This window comes from Malurus melanocephalus, unplaced genomic scaffold (assembly GCF_030028575.1).
Source record: "Malurus melanocephalus ecotype Western Australia unplaced genomic scaffold, MMel_1.1 scaffold_7, whole genome shotgun sequence".
Taxonomy (NCBI): domain Eukaryota; kingdom Metazoa; phylum Chordata; class Aves; order Passeriformes; family Maluridae; genus Malurus; species Malurus melanocephalus.
The window spans coordinates 6389291-6407243 of record NW_026623239.1 but is presented as its reverse complement, the minus strand read 5'-3'; the positions used below and the strand labels follow the sequence as shown (position 1 = coordinate 6407243).

At 33.9% G+C, this 17953-nt stretch overlaps 1 protein-coding gene across 1 annotated transcript in view; it reads left to right on the top strand.

The window, feature by feature from the left end:
• Positions 1-271: 271 nt before the first annotated feature.
• ADGRV1 (adhesion G protein-coupled receptor V1) overlaps positions 272-17953 on the top strand; it is a 282213-nt gene continuing 264531 nt past the window's right edge. Inside the window, exons 1-6 of the mRNA XM_057373001.1 lie at positions 272-953; positions 1524-1684; positions 13214-13398; positions 14298-14447; positions 15471-15566; positions 16588-16692. Of these exons, the coding sequence (XP_057228984.1) occupies positions 1663-1684; positions 13214-13398; positions 14298-14447; positions 15471-15566; positions 16588-16692 (558 nt within the window). The 5' untranslated portion in view covers positions 272-953; positions 1524-1662. The remainder of the gene's footprint in view (positions 954-1523; positions 1685-13213; positions 13399-14297; positions 14448-15470; positions 15567-16587; positions 16693-17953) is intronic.

The window sequence follows — 17953 nt, the reverse complement described above, 5'->3', positions numbered from 1 at the left end:
CCTCTAGTATCCTTTCTTCCAGCTGATCCAGAGAGGAAAAACTATAGGATTTAGATTTTGAGGTTGAAATATAGTAACAGTATGGTATTGGAAAACAGTATGGTCATACTTTAAGTTCTGACTGATAAAATTCTGCACTGACAGTATTGATCTTTGAAGGACTTATTCTTGCTCTTTTTTTTTTTTTCTTTTTTTCTTTTTTTTTTTTTGCTGGGTACACTGATGCTGGTACATGAGGATTCTGTGTAATAAAGTATTGATTGAAAADTAGGTTCAGACATAAACCAAGGTGAACTGCTGCAAGAAGTGATTAAACATATAAAACAGATTATCCTACAGAATAACCTAAATTCCTTTCAGATACACAGCATAGCTTTCTAGAAGAGAAAGGTACACTTGAATATTTTTTAAAAAGAGGGTTTTTATAATGTTTGGAATCATCACAGTATATCCTTCACTCTTAAGAGCTGGAGTTTCTTCTCATTATCAATGTCTTCTTTTCTGTCTGCATATTAGATTATGTATGCCTTGGTCAGTTATACTGCAAATTTTTATTTATCAATATTCATTTTTCTCCAGCTGTATATAGAGTTAATCCAGAGATTCTTCTTACCTAAAAAAGGTAGATAACCGTTTGAGATAACTATTTGGACTCACTCTTTTGTTAGAGGAGTGAGCACCTCTTTGTCCAGCACCTCTCTGAGGTAGTTCATCCTGTCCTGCTATGATTCTACATTAGGCTGGACGGCTTGTTAGGTGGAATACTTTCTACTTTAAAGCATAATTTTTATAAGAAAAATGTTTCATGAGATCTGTGCTCCTTTTAATAACTAATTTTTCTATTTAATGATTATCTAGGATATTCTTTGCCCTTTCGTGTTTGTTTCCATTATTCCCAAATCATCACAGACGAATACAGACTGATGTAGTGACCAGGGTAATGGCATCAAAAGGTATAGGTTCTAAAGTCTGTCTTAATTTGTCCTGAATAGTTTTGTCTCTATTTATGCCTTCTATCCTTTATTGGATAAGAAGTTTTGATACTTACTGTCTATTAAAGGGGAGAATTTGTAAGTTTGGGGGCCAACAGTGACAAGATCTGAATATTGCCTTTTTGTCCCTCTGTGGCTCTGGATGTGCTTGGAATGGTGGTGACCATTAAATATGGATTTGATATTAACTGGAGAAATTGCTGAGTCTGGAATATTTCATCTGGGATTGGACACTATTTCTCTAGCAGAGAATTGTTTCTCCATCCAGAGCACTGAAGAGCTGTGAATTAAGATGAGCTGCATATTCTGGTGCTAATGAGGGCTTGAATCCAAAATCTGTCATAATCCAGTAATAAAGCTTGCCAGTTTTGCTGTGCACAGTAATACAACAGTGCAGTCCAAGCTGAGTGGAAGACCTGCTGAGGCSGTGGCTGGAGGGGCTGGCTCTGTATCAGAGCAGCAGTGCTGTGGCAATTGCTGGGCTTTAGAAAAATTTTGTCCTCTTCCATCCCACCCCCTTTATCTCTACAGCAGTGGGAAGGCAGCAGCAGTCAGGAGAGGGAGGAGAGTGGTGGACGCTGCGCAGGCAGAGGGAGGAGTAGGAGACGGGAATGCATAATCGTGAGTGACAGAGGGTGTGCAGGCAGCTGGCAGAATCCAGAAGACGCCGATGTTCATGTCCCAGGGTCCAGGTAGGTTTGTTGTCCCTGTTTCTGAGGTGGTAATTCCTTTGTAAGCATCCTGTATGAGCTGCAGAGCTGTTCTCTGTCCAGACCCCGGGTTCTGCCAGCAGCACCTGTTGCGGCAGGGACAGGGTTTAGCAGCGGCAGACACTGCGCGTGTCGCTCATCCGTGAGGGGCTGCTACAGGGCGAGAGTCTGCTAAGGTTTCTGTTGTTCCAGCAGCTCCTCTTTCTGCTCTGCAAAGCTGGGCAGGTGAAGACAATAGTCTTTCCAATGGAAAATCCTGTTCACAGGAGGTGCTATCAGGATGCAGTTCACTCTGAAGCTGATAATTTGATTCTTTGATTCTAAAAAGAACAAAACATTAATTGGCAGTTTTAGTTAGATGACAATRAAAGAAGTGGAGGAACTGCCTATGAACTGTGTATTTTAAAGGAGAGTGAGTTGAAAGGAAGAATGAGTTTTTCAACTCATGCAATAAGGAATGAGTTTTAAATGTTAACTACAATATGACATGTAAGTGATTATAATTAGAAATACTGCTCTTGCTTCTTGCTTTTGATATGTTGATTCTGTGAGACATTGCATAATTCAGTCTTGTTAACCCAGATAAAGCTAAGATCAAGTGTATATGGAACTGCTTGCCAAAAACCAGTCATTTTTTTTTAATGAGTCTGTAATTGCTATATAGTGCAGATGTGAAATAACATGTGAGTTTAAAAAATCTTGTTCATTACATAAAAGCCAGAAATGTTTTGTTTTTTTTCATGATGGTATTTTACACACATTTTCTAGAATGAGTCCTTCCATGAAGTACTAAGTATTTTGTGACTCTGCCATGAGAACAGTTTAATAACTGAGGGTAGAATGTGATATATACAGTTTATAAAAAAGCTTCTCCTACTAAACAGATTCCAGTGTTTCCAAATGGAAAGCCTTAAAAGAACTGTATTCCTCAGGAAATCAGATAATTTGTGGCATAATAGGCTTAGAATTGAAATGGCCTAATATTTGATAATGTAAGAACTACCATATTTCTAGGGTATACCAATTCTAATTTGTTGTTTTTACTGGTGTTTATATTGTTATTGATTTGTAAAGCGTAGTTTTGTGCTTCAGTAGTTTTATAATATACTTTTGTATTTTAATAGCTTTAGATGAGGAAATCAATTTTGTTTCCTAAATTTACATCTGAGCAAATTAATTGTCATTGGTAATGGGAGCACATGCTTATTAGTTTGTAAGTGTGTCTGTGTCCTGGATTCATGAAATCGATGGAAAAAAATGGTGTCTGTTTTTGTGAAGGCTAGTACTGAGAAGTTTATTTGTACTGTCAGCATTTTTAAGGTTTAAAAATAGTGCTGGATAAGTTTCAAATTGTTGGTACTAGTGAATGAGATTGATTCTTACGCATTCAAATATACTGTGCAATTCTTTTCTAAGAAATCGTTGCGGGCGAAAGAAATTTTCAGAATTGGGTCTAAATCATAGCCTGTATTAAATTCTCTACCACCCATGGAATTTTGTTGTTTCAGCTTATTATCTTTAAGGRATTTTTATTTGCTTTGGAATTCCATTAAAAAATAGAGTGTGTAAGTCTACAAATGCTTACATGAATATTTTAATTAGCATGCAAATATGATGACTGAAATGGAACTATTTCAAAAATAAGCTACAAAAAAAAAGCTGCAAAAGCATATTGCTATAGTTGTATAGCACTAAAGAAGACTACTACTACAGAGATCTGGGAGGATCTCATTCATAGGGTACCAACGATTTACAGAAGTGTGTGAGACAAATATTAATGACCAGCAAATCACCTTTGTTATTGTTACACAGTTACAAGAGTTGTTCAGAACTGTAACATGGTAACAATGAGGTAATTTTTAATTACTGTGGTTTTAAGAGTAGTTTATAAGCTTGACAAAACTTTAATTTGGAGAATATTTCACTGAATAATTGGAAAAGTATGTGCCTGGCATCACACTTTAAGAAGGAGAGAATTAAACTTTGTCTCAACTACATCTGAAGTGTTTTAGTCCAAGGTGTTTTTGAAAGTGTCACAAGAGTAAAGTGTATGTATGACTCTTGCTGTTATTTGAGGTAGGGTATCTGATGCCATTTAGCTAAGTTTTATTTCTGAATGACCCCAGCCTCTTCCAGGATGTTCCTGATAATGGGTCAATTTAGTTGATCACTAAGAAATATAAGAATGTAGGTAGGCAAGAGTAAAATAAAAGGAATGTGCTGAAATGATTTGCTCATGGACTATTAGGCCTCGACCTTCTGAAAATATGATCACATACACACATGTAATCCCTTTGAACAACTGTAATCATTTGTAGAAATTTCAGCTCTGCAAGACTGTCTAATTAAGTTATAGCCACTTTTGTATATAGAAGTGAATATAACACTTCTTTTTCTCTCTAGAAATAAGCATACATAGTGTCCAAAGACAACTCTCAGTGTGTATGAAGAGTCAGATGCTATATAATATCTTAATCAACAAATTGAATCTTACAAAGCCATTGCTTTGTAGGCAGTTGTCATTTTTCCACAAATTCGAGAATTATGTCTATCTAATAGGAGTTACATTACATTTCTTAAGGAAAAAAAGATTGATAGGAGGAATCAATATTGCATGCTGTTTGTCTTATTCCAAGTGGACACACTGTTAGATCTTTTATTCAGAAAAAAGTATGAAATCACAAATGGTTTCAGAAATTTCTGCAAAGCCTCACTTGCTTAAGTCACTTTTTCAGTGAATAATTGCACTCGGAAATACTTTGTGTAAATAAACATTTCCTAGATTCAGCTTACTCTATGTATTAGAGCTTGTGGCTATTTGCAGAAAGAATTTTTAAACTGTAAATTCTGAAATATGCCTCAAATATGAAAAAAAAATCATAGTTTGGCTTTTGATTATTTTCTATAAAACTAATGCTGTTTTAGTTTCTTGTACTGGAATAATTTGTAAATCCAAACCAAGGTTGCAGTTACGATAAGTATGTCTGTGTTTATTGATACAGGCACATTTGACAGGCTAAACTTGCCTGGAAAATTAAACAGAGAAGATGTTTTGTATGTTTATCATGGCTTTTGTGTTTGTGGATTTTTTATTTTTCTGGATTTTATTTTTATTTAGAGAATTTCCTCTAGAATTTAACAGCATTATGTATTTTTCTATACTGAGATATTTTTGTTTGATTATCTAATTTTGTATCTTGTATAGACTCATTAATTAGAATACTGTTATGATTCTCATTTCTGATGGCAAAAGAAACTTCTCAGTCACTTATCCTGGACTGGTCCAATATGTTATTGGTCTGAATTGTTTCAAGCTTTGCTTCATTAAGGATTTAACATGGCCTTAATTCAGCCATCTGTTACATGTTTGGCAGGCCAACAGATCTGAGGTATTGGTAAGGGCTTTAGAAATTTCCCACATTTTTAAAGGTTAGGGAAAGAGCTACCTTTATGAATAGATTTTGAATAATTCTCAGCAAGACAATGGTGCAGAAGTGGGGTAAAAAATGCTTGTCATTCTCTGAAGCTCAGGGTCCCCTGTCTGCCTTTAGCTTTACTGAAAGGCAATTAGCATTTCAACCAGCCAATTTGGTTACATGCAATGAAGTACTTGGGTTTGTAATTTGCTGCTTTTGGCTTGGTGCTGTTGAGAACAAGCTTTGTGTAATCCTCTCAAAGCACCTTTCTTTCCAGCATAGTTATTGTTGCTGGTCTTAAATAACTAATCAACAAAGAGATTTCCTTGTCTTGAACTGCAGGGTGCCTTAGAAGAATGAAAAGAAATACCCAGTTAATAAGGGAATGATTATAATTAATAAATAGTGGTTATTAAATTRTGGCATGGGTTAAAAGGTTTAGAAAGCCGGTAAACCACAATAGATGATAAAGGTAGTGTAAGAAGGGTTTGGATACACACAAAATTTTACTTGAGGAATTCTCTTCACTGAGAAATAAATACTTTGATGTGTGTTTTATCTAAAAAACAATTGCCCAGATTTAAGAGATTAATCCACAGTATTGATTAGAGTGAGTATCCCATGCTAATCATCTTTACAAATTATACAAGTGTATTTTTACTTCTACAGAAAGAAGTCTTTGGTGGGCTTTGCAAAACACATATTTTTTAGTTAAGTCAACATCATTTGTTGCTGTCTAATGAAAAATTAATACATTTAAATGTAGAAAATAAACTTGTTTTAGGTATGCCTTAAATTCTTGAATTTAATAATACACTTTTTTGAACTCAAGAAAATCTCATTGGTTCAATTATTACAATATTTAGGCGACACATTTAAAACTGTGTTTGGTTCACACATATGTGTTAAATTGTAAGAATCCATTGTGTATAGCAACAGTTCTGTTAGTGTACCTGAAATAATGTCATCTAATCCTCACCACATAGCTGTAATTTTGCTGTTCTTTCGGCTAAATTTTTGGGGKTTTTTTTTGCAATAAAATTATGTGTAGGGAACTGCTAAAAATAGTTTRAAGTATGAAAAAAAGTAACCAGTGTACTGCAGAAACTAATGATTTGTTTTTCTGATTGATACCATTCATTCAGGCCATGTTGCTTCATTCATAGCAGGTAATAGATATTAGAAAAAATGATAGTTTTGTCCTCAGCTCCCAACATACGTTCTCAATATATGTTAAGTATGCAAGAAACCTCTAAAATTGAAACACAAATGGAAATTATATTGTAAAACTTTATCTCTCTGCTGAAGTATATTAAATGGGTATTGTCTATGAAGCCTGCAGATCTTCATCAGCTGGATTTCTGATTCCATATATTTTAAGAGCCTGATCCTGTGGCATGCTCAATCATGCAGTTGCTTCTACAAGCATGAGCTGGGAGTGCTAGGCATCTTAGTAGTGGGTTGCTTGATTTCAATTATTTTGGCTGTTGGTTTTTGGTGTTTTGAGTTTTCTTAGTCTCTTTGCTTTTTGGTACAAAAAGCAGTTTGAGAAAGGATATAAGTGCTTATAGTGTCTGAAGCCACTTGGTGCCAAAAAGCTAGGTAAAAAGCTGGTCCTGGTTCTGGAATACTTGGTAAATTAATTTTGGTTAGGGAAAAATGTCTGCTATTTTCATTAGAACTACATGGATGAGAAATTATTTCCAATGTGGAGCTGAATACTATATATTTACCTTTTGCTTAAACTTACACTGTAAGTAGAACTATTAAAAAAAAGTCTCGCTTTTCACAGTATGTAGTCAAGCCTATATATGGATAGATTCTTGTCAATTTTGTGACACAAATTTAAAGTTCTGCAGATGAAATCAGCCGTGCTTTAATATTAAGGAAAATCAGATTCCTGCAAGTGTATCTCTTAACATTGTTAATTAGCAGATTTCAGCCAATGTTTGTTTACATCAGTCTCTGATCTCTGTTCTAAATTTGAAGTAACATTATTAGCTCGAAGTGGTTACACTGGAGGTACTGAGAGTAAAAATTATACAGACTTTACAGCTAGTCAAAGTTATTTCCTGGTTCTCTGTTTGTTATGCAAATTATAAGGTAACTGCAAATTTTTGTAGAAGACTTCCATTTTTTCTGCCTGTTACTAGAAGTAATGGATTCAACTCTGCTTCAGTTTTGCATTTTATTCCCTGCTTAGAATTAGAGCAAGTGGTTACATCAGAAAATCTCTAGTGTAACTGGCATAAGAAATAACACTTAGTTCTCCAGTGATGATTATATGTTTTAGAACTTAAAGCTTAAAAATACATTTTAGATCCACTCAAATTCTTCTGAGGAAATGCGAAGAAGTTGCCAGGAAACTTGTAAGGAGTACTCTGAACTTCTTAAACTTTTTAAATCTGAGTGACCTGTAATAACAGGGTGAGATGATTTGGATTTCTTCTTATGCCTCGGTCTTGGCCTCAGCTTGCAGATTTACTGCTTTATGTACTGGTTCCATGATAGATGTACCACTCCGGCTAGTAAAAATAAATACAGTGGCAGGCAAGTTAAGCATATTTTCTTCTTGATGATAATATGTTTATTTTTCAGGGTGCATATCTTTTCTGAGAGAGTGTAATTGAATGAGCAAGAGTTATCATATGAGGATGTTTAGGTTACATTAAATTTGCCATTCTTGATACATCCTGTAATAGATAACAAGAGTTTTTTGTTTTGTTTTTTTTTTTTTTTAATAGATAACAAGAGTTTTTTGTTTTGTTTTTTTTTTTTTTTAATATTGCAGCTATTAGAAAGGAGGTGGTCAGGGGGAATAATTGACTGGTGTCAGTGTCATTAACCTCAGATAGTAACCTTTTTAGCAGCTGACATTGTGCTGTGGTACTGTTCTGTCAAGGCAGCAGTAGTGATTAGGGAAGTAGGCAACTGAGACCAAAAACTTCTGGATAGTGCAAGCTGATCAAGGGATCTTCAGCATCTAGTAGTCTGTGTTTGTGCTTTGGCTAGCACTTTCCAATGTTAATAGTAAGAAGGGGAATATCAGGTGCCTGACATGTCTTTCTAGTCAAGAAAAAGACAGGAAAACATGTWGAAGAATGGGAAGCAAAGACATCCACTGACACTGGATAATAGTCATGGAAACTGGTGAGACAGACTGCTACTATTAGCATCGTTCAGGGATGCACACAAAGAAAGTATGATTCTCATTGTTTTTTCACCTTTAAGCAGGTTGAATGCAAAAAAGGAATATAAGTTGATATTGTTTTGAAATAATACCTTTGTAAAACTCTTTTCCCATCTGTATTAGAGTGAGAGACTTAATTATTTGATATCTAAACAAAAAGCCCAAACCAAGGAAGGAATAACAACCAGCAGAGCAGGCTTGGGTAATGCCTGCTATCCATGTGCTGGGTTCTGCCAACCCAGCTTTTGTGTCCTGCTTTTTGTATGTGTGAACTCTGGGAACTCTGAGGCAAAGAAAAACTAAGTCGGAAATTAAATACTTCTCTTTTAATGTGGAACCTTGACAATATAGAAAGGTACATTTTAGTAAATCAAAGTTTTTGTAATCCCTGCTGCTTTCCTATATTGTTCTCCAGTACTGTTGTAAATATCAAGAAATTCTGAGAGTGCCTAAAATAAGAATTCTGAAAATGTGCAGGGTTTAATGTGCTTCTACAAAAGGTTCAGCAATGGCAATGACCTTGTGAAACTTCTTGTTCTGTGCTGTTCCTATGTACTGCAGAGAATCTCCTCTTTCCATATGAAAGAGCACATGTGTCTGTCTCCCATTGTATTCAACCAAAGATGTTGCTGGGTGCTGACATCTCTGCTGTGAATAGATTTCCTTCTGGCAACCACTGATAGCTGTAATGCGGTTCTCAATGCAAAGTACTAGGCATGCCGGTTTTTTGATGTTCAGTTTGGCTGGGTATTTGTAATCACAGGGAGTAGACAAGGACATGCAGTGAAAAGTGCACTTACTTTTACTTCTTAATGTCTGTGGGCTTTAGAAACTTGCAGTGAGTTGTGTGATGATGGGCAGTGATAATCAAGTTGTAGCTGCTGAGTGGCAATGCTGTGGCTTCAGCTTGTTTCTTGTCCTGCAAACAGCAGTGACAACACTGAGGTAGAGGATACTTAATCCCTTGTTCCATCTGCTTCTTTGTTAGTGAAAGTTCTTTCTTTTGCCACTTTCCATTTCCTATCTGGCATTTTGTACTGATTTCATTTCAGATTTTTAATCTGGAGCAGCCCTTTCATACCCCTTCTTGATCTCTCCATGTTCTATTAGGCTATACATTCCCTCATACTTCAAAGCCAGATCTTTTAATTCTTAAGGGTTTTGATTTATTAAGCACAGAAATCAGCATAAAAATCTACAGAAAAGACCACTCAGTCTTTATAAACTTTAAAGTCTTCATCTGAAATTGTTCCAGAAAYTGACTGGAAACAGCAGACCAGTCCTGGTGATTCACCAGCTTCATAAACCTAGCTTGGTTCCAATTGGACAATAGATTGAGATGGTATTCCTCATATACCTTGTGATGGTATTGTGGAAATTACTGTGTGGAATCAGTATATGCTTTGTTGGATTCTACACTAGTATTCTGTACTTTAGTGGAAAACTCAAATGTGTTTCAAAAAGTGTCTTAACATGCATACTAAAGGGAAATATTAGTTAGGGGTCATGACTCAGAATTCTGAGTTGTATTTCTTAACTTTTTTTAAACTACAGGGTTATGAATAGGATTTTTTTATTTTTAAAATTCTTTAATGTCATTAAAATGTCTAGATTATTATGTAAAAGGTTTTGATGCCAGAAACTTTGATTATAAACCTCTTGGAAACATCATCTAGACCTCAGTACTGATGCCACAAGTGATTATTTGAAATGGCTCAAGTCAGAACATGATAACAGAATAGTTAATCTCTTGGCTTGTACATGCTATGAAGATGAGTGATGATTTATTGCTTGTTATTAAAACATTTCAATGACTTTGGCTCAGTAAGCTTATTTAACTAGAATACCTCAATATCTTGGGTGGAGAGAACTAAACTCAGTAATATTTAGCTGAAAGAGGAGAGTACTCGACTACCAAATGCATAGTTTACCAAAATTTAGCAGTGAACAAGGATTAGAATTTCAATTTAATTTAAGAAACTAAATTAAGTTACAAATTAGAGTCACCAGTGGTTTAATGAAATGAGGGAGGTGAGGAAGGGTCTTYTTATAATCCCTGATCTTGCAAAGGCTTCTGCTTAACTTTATGTAATATAGTTAATAAAGAACAAGTTGTGTTCCCAGATAAATTTATGTAGGAATTTAGTGTGCAAAGTGAGTTCATATTTAATAATACAAAATACTGGGACCTATAATAAGTTTTCAGCTATTTGAGTAAATATGTTCTGCATTCTCTTAAGTGTTTATGTATGTTATTTTTATTACATTGCATCACATCAATTTTTTTTTAAAAATCACAATTTTCTAAGTTTAGTTTATATAAGCAGACTAAAAACTGCATCTGGTAGACTGTGCAAAGTAAATCTTAGTACAAATAACATAACAAGGAAGAATACACACCATCTAAATAATTGATGGTTTGATTGTGAAACTTCTCTTGTTCCGCAGGAGTAATCCTATAGTTTCAGAATGCTCTCTAGTAGAAGTAATAGAATTCAAGTAATTCTAAACTTTGTAATCTTGCCCTCAAGGATCATGTTTTCAGTATTATTTACTAGAAGCATGTACTGTGGGAAGGTATTGGTGAAGTCTATGACAAGGTAACAGCTGAAGCTAGAAGGTCAACAAATTCCTCAGTTTTGTATTGGTGATGCCTGCATCTGCAGACAGTGTAACTGTCTGAGAGTTTACAAAGGTTAGACAACTCTTCTCTTTCCAGCTTCTTTTTGTTTTTGTTTTTGTTTTTTTTTCCAGAGCAATTCCACATAAAAAACAGAAATAAATGCTCTGCAGATAAATACATTTGGAAATGCTGGTGATTTTAAATCCCATGGAATTTATGTATATATAATCTTTGCTTCCCACTGTAAGCTTTTCCTCCACTAGAATTACTGAATGGATAGACATGTGTGAATCAAACATTCTTTCTGCTCATCTGTTATTCACTGAATTCTCCATTAGAGCTATTGATGTCTTGAAGGACTGTGTTCATGGTATTAAAAGTTTGGTGTAGTGTGAAAATATGCGGCAAAATTATTTTACTGTGTGACTTTTTTTCAGAAATAATCAGACACTGTTCAAGTGGGTGGTGAAATGAATAGATTTTTTCATAGAGAAAATAGTTAGTCCTGATTTTTTGCAGTTACTTTTTTTTCAGTTGTTCCTTCTGTGATGTTCATCAGATCTAGGTGAAATTATTGTTACGAGTAATTAAAATCAACTAACTTTGTCAACTCACCAACAATTCTTTTCTTGTAGGTACTCTGGAAACATTGATAGTTTTCTTTACTGTATGTCCAATATATACGTAGTTAATGTGCCRTGTCTGTAGATCTTTCTGTTCTTTAGCTTTCCTGGAAGCAGTTTATTTCAAGTCCTCACAACATGAAATTTATCTTTGCCCAGGCATAATTTGTTGTAAGATGATCAAAAGACCTGAAGTCTTTCTGAAGCTGTGTTTGTTTTAGTGGTCTGAGGGCTATTTTATTCTCTGTTACATCCAGGATTAAAACTACCTGATTGCAAACATGAAACATTCAGAGTATATGCCTGACCTCAGTTCTGTTTCAAATTTTACACATATTTTACAAAAATGTGTTTCAACATGCTCTGAACATTTGCYGTTTTAGTGATTATTTATGACTAGTTGTAACTGCCACTCAAAGAACCAAAGTGCTTTGCAAACATGTCTGATCGTACATGTTAATAATATGCAAAAATCAATGTAAGGTATTGGGCACATTTTATACAATTGTGATTGATCAGATTTGTCTGGTAATCGTAACACTTGGATAATTTTAAGCTAAGTGATGTTTTATTTATCTATTTAATCACACAAATATAGTTTGTATCTTTTGTACAGAAGTTTTACAAAGTAGTAGTATAAAATAGTGATTACAGATTAATAGAAGCTTGGTGAAGGAACTAATTCAACTAAAGTTCAATGTTGTAGGGCATTTTGGTGTTTAAAGCACAGCTTTGTTTTCTTGTTTTTTTTCCAAAACTGCTCAGATCCTTATGACAGCAATCTGTCCCATCCAGCAACCATGTTCTTGGCTCTGGTCAGCATTGTACAATGTACGCCTCTACAGAATGATGCAGCTGCTTGAAATTTGATGTGCCAGACTCTTAAAAAAGTGCATCTTTCACAGTATCAACATGTGATGATTTCACTGGGACTTAAAATTGGATTTTACATAACAAAACTGAACTCCATTTTAAGAGCAATGGACCACTTTACTTTTAAGTTGACATATCTTAACAGAAAAGAATACTAGACACTCTGCAGAAAGAAATAAAAAAGAAGTCTGGCTATACAAAGGTTGCAATGGCATTTAAAGGTATTACAGTGGTTCTCCCCGACAGGAAAACATTCAAGGATCATGGGATAAGAAAAGTGTGAAAAGATCAAGTAAATATGCAAATGTGTAAGAATATTTCATGGAGAATAAGATGACAGAAAATGATCTGTGAGATGACTGCAAATATATAACCCTTCATCCTTCTTGTCACTTTCGTGTGTTTTTAAAGACAATCTAGAAAGTAATGAAAGTGGAAATAGAACTATAAACCTTGAATCTATTTGTTGATTGAAAAGAGTTGTGGTAATCTTATTTTTTTTCTTAAAAGAAGTTCCTTATTCCTGCTCTTGAAGAAGTCAATAAATATTGTCTAGAAAATCATTACATTACATTACAAAATTATGAAAATAGATACATGTGATAAATACATTATTTGACTTGGTTGTAGTGGAGATTATGCATGTTTTAATCTCATTTCTGAAACTCACAAGCTGACCACAGTATCTAAAGAGTTGAGAAGAGTTGACTAGATTAGTAACGTGAACCATGAATGCTTTGTGGATTTTCAATTCACAATTTATTTTTATTATATTTTTTTCCATAGGGATGCCCTCTGCTTCTTTATTAGTTTATTTGCTTTTAGCATTAGTCATTCATTTCATATCTGGAGAAACAGAAGTGAGGTTCGGTGGACAAACAGAATTTGTAGTCAATGAAACAAGTACAACTGTTATTCGTCTTGTGATTGAAAGAACAGGGAAGCCTGCTAACATCACAGCAATTGTGTCGGTAAGAAACCATGGCAGTTATATTCTCAGTGACTGTTGATAACTTGCTGAAGGGCTTTTTGGGAAGTTTGGACTCCGATACTTGGGAAGTTGGGAGTATGTCTGATAAGAGAGACAAGTGAGAGGCACAAAAATACCTTTGTTTCTTCTTCTCTGAACTTTTAGTTTTACTGTTCTGGAAGGAAGAATAGTCTTTTCCACAGTGGTTCTTTCAAGCTGTATCTCTTTAGAAGGGTGATTCAGGTGCGACAGTTATGCTGTTTTAGTGGTTCTTTCCATTTAGTCTCAGTGCCCTTTGCTGTTTTGACATGATTGCCATTGTAATCTCTCCTCTACTGCTTACAGTAGAATCAGGGGAACCTTTTTCTGTTGTTTGAGATGAAAGGAAGGAAGTTCTTTATAGAAGACTTAATCTTGCCAACTTTGGTGATCAATTTGTTAATCTAGGCTGAATGCCTAGGCTCCTTTCAGTACTTAGAATGGAAGGCAGAGTGCAATTACATCCTAAGGCAAGTTTAATTCATGTAGAGTATTGTGAGGTATATAGATCTGTGCTTCCTGTATAGGCATGGCTTTTTCAATAAAAAATCATTTCATATAGTGCATTATGCAAAAGATTCCCCAGGAAGGAAGTCATAAATGGTTCTGAATAAAATGTTCTGTTTGTTTGATTGCTTTTGTTTTTGTTTTTTTTTGGGGTTTTTTTTCACTGGTTTACTCAGCATGAATACAAGTGGTTATTATCTATGTACCTTCTGTCCAGAAATTAACTGTGTGACAGCACAGGAAATTGTAGAAAGAATTATGTGCAGAAAAAAGTGTATGAAGTCTGTTCAAAGGAGTCCAGGATATAGAAGATATTGAGAGAGGAAGGAGTTGACATTTAGCTGTTTATTGCAGATTGATGGAGAGGATACAGGAGACTTTTTTGACACATATGCAGCTGCATTTATACCCGACACAGAAACAAACCGAACAGTGTATATTTCTGTCTGTGATGATGATCTTCCAGAGGCTGATGAGACATTCACATTTCACTTGACACTACTAGTAAGTCTCAGTTTATCTATTCCATAGAAAACAATGGGTAATCTAACACAGATGAATGATATTTTATAGATTTCGGTGTAGTCTTGCTACTCGTGAACAGTAATGGGTAAGAGCTAAAATCTGGAGTCCAAGCAGGATGGTCCTTACTGCCCTTTAGAAGGTTTGCATTCCTGTGGATACCTCTGTGTCATGTTGCTGTGCCTGAGACTTGAGCAGTTACGCTTTGCTGTTTTYCTGTCTACTATGTGCCTGGAGGAGAGAGTGTAAGTAACAAAAGAAGGAGGATGACTTCCAGTTCTCTAGAAGTAGATGTTAAATGTGACTTATCTAAACCCAAACAATTTCATAAATACTTACCAATAAATTTCTTCATATTATTCTATCTCACAGGAGTTATGTTACGAGAGAGAGGTTCAGAGTCATCTTTTTTAGCTAACAGTTAATGACTAAGTAAGACGTCGCTGCAGTAAAGATAAATTTTCTATTTCATCGCTAATTATTACACATCTCAGGGGATGTTTGCAGTGAATATAAAATACATATTTTACCTTTCTTCTTACTTTGATTTGTAAATGTAACTCAGTTGTACAATGCTATGGACTTGCTTCTTTTAACTGCTCTCTGAGTATATCCTTTAGCTGATATCCCAGTATAATAGCTTCAAAATTTCAGTTTTATACAAGTATTAGAGAAAAAAAGAACAACTTTGGAATTTGTGGCAGTATTAGATGCTTTCTAAATGGTGTCCTATTGATACGCTGTTGTTAAAAATTGTCAAACCATTGTTAACAATTTGCAAAGTTTGTTTCAAGCACATTATTGTTGACTGTATAGAATGTATTTCCACACTAATTAGGAAATATTTTCGTGCATTCTATTGTTTTAGGTGACTTTCACTGTGATAGATAATAAAAAGACATACATTTTTTGTAAGCTAATATTTACTCTTAAAAGACAGTGAACTTATGATACCTATTTSTTTCCATCATCACACTTAATATCTTATTTTGATTTTAATTTTAGAAACCATCTCCAAGGATAAAGCTTGGCTCACCCAAATCTGTCACTGTAACAATCTTATCAAATGACAATGCCTTTGGAATAATTTCTTTTAACATGGTATGACTTTTTATATGGTATATGTGAACATTTTAGAAAACATAAAGGTGAAATTGTCAAAGATGCTGGTTAGTTATTCACCTGAATCCCTTGAAAACTGATTCTCAGTTACATCTCTGAGAACATCTTTAGAGATAATTCATACATATATACAGCTATAATATTTCTATATGCTTTTAGGTGTTGAGATGTTGCCTGAGAGCCTCAGACATGGATAAATAAATTTAAAGCTTTTAAAAATTGTTCAGTCCTACTGCCCCTTAATATAGTGTGGAAGAAGTGAAGAGTAATATCACAGGGAAGTTTAAGAAATTGTAAATCTTAAGGATATATACCTTTTTCCCATTTTAAGTGACTGATTTTATATTTAACCCTCAATCTGTGAGAATACCATCGTTATATATACATAATATCTTCTGGGGATAAGACAGTGATGTGACTTTGGTGGTGCGGGTGATAACTACCATAATGGAGAGTTTATGTTAGCAGAATAAAGCAGCATTGTGGCAATATCTTTTTTAGAAGACTTCCCTGAAAAAAAACAATGTGAGAAATTTTTAGCACCACAGTGTTAAAAAATGCTGCTCTCTGAAGCACAGTAATTGTATGAAATCTCTCAGATGCAACAGTTTGATAGAGAGAGGCCACTATCTAGTTATCTAACAAATGTGTTTTTAATGGAGAAAACCTTTTTGTAACAGGGTTAGGAACTCCTGTAAATATAGCCAGTGCTCATATGCCAGTGTTTAGTGTATGTAAACTATGCTCATTATAAAAAAAAAAACCAAAACAAGAAAACCCACTCTGCAAACATAATGATAATTTTTTTTAATCTGAAATCTTTCAAGCTTTTTATTAGCTGAATTAATAGGTTGCTAAGAAATGTATGCTATCAGCRGACTGGTTTGCAGATTGGATTAACTTGTCTGTGGGAGTTTGGTATTTCTATGGTAACAATTTCTTCCTTTTGCTGTGATATTTGATCTGTGCCTGATTGCTTGTCCCTTTTCTTCCGCATTAGCCTGACTTAATCACAGTGAATGAGCCCAGGGGCAGAAATGAATTTGTACCTCTCACTCTAATTAGGGAGAGAGGAACCTACGGGATGGTCATTGTAACTTTTGAGGTGAGTTTATCAAAAAAGTTTCATATCTTTGGCTATTAGATGAAACTGTGAGGCCATATTCATGACTTACCAAAATGTTTATTAAAATTCCAGTGAAAATACCTATGTCTACATTTGTTAATTCTATTTAAAAAATGGAAAGATACTACCTTTCAGATGGAGTGTATTTTAATCATCTAACTGCTTAATTTAAGGAAAAAGTAAGATACAATAAAAAAGTGAGTTGGGAATACATTTGAGGCAGCATTATCYGGTATTATGAGCTAAGTGTCTATTGCGTGTTTAAGAAATTTCATGTTTATTTTTCAAAAATATATCAAATATATATTTAATATATATATTAATATATATAATATTTAGATATATATATATTCTCTATATATATGAAATATATAAAAATATATTCTATATATATATATATATAATATATATATTTAAAAAATATATATATACCTGACTCTTTCATGCTTGTAAAAGTGAATGTAGAGCTCAATATTTCGTTAAATTCTGTATCTGTAAGAATTCTGTTTAAATTCCCCGAAATTTCAACCTTTCAAAATCATTACTTGAATATTTAGGTCATTCTTCACGTATTTCAATTGGAGGGGACATACTTATTGCCTTTATTATGAGAGGGKTTTTTTGCCTCTTGTTTAGTTCTGATTCTATTACATTCTTTAAAATTACAGGTATTCTTTTTAATTTCAAAATTTTTTTATCAATTTCCATCAAAGATTTAATCTAGATGTCAAAAGCTCAAAATATGTTATTGCATGCTAAATAGAGTAATGATATTGGTAATGTACAGAATGAGATTCTTTGTSTTATTTAATACAGATATGTTTGTTTTAAAATCCGATAAATTTTCCTATCTGCACAATTTATCAGGTTCATCTCAGAATGAGATGAACATATATATAAAAATTATATGTTGAAAATTATATATAAGAATTATTATAGAAATTATATGTATTATATATAAATTATATGAAATTATTATATAAATTATATGTTGAAAAAAATTACAAGATTTTCTAAAACAAAACCCTAACATATTGCCTCCTGAGTCTTATTATTTTTTTAGGTTTTAGTATTAACAGTAATTTCCTTACAAGTCTAAATAGAAAGGTCACGAAAGCGGTAGTTGATATTGTTTTATCTTGGAATTGATTAAGAAATGTGATTTAAATTAAAAGAGAAGGACTGCCCTTTCTGTTTTTTAAGAGTGAGTTATGTATCAAGAGATATGAAGGAGTTCTCA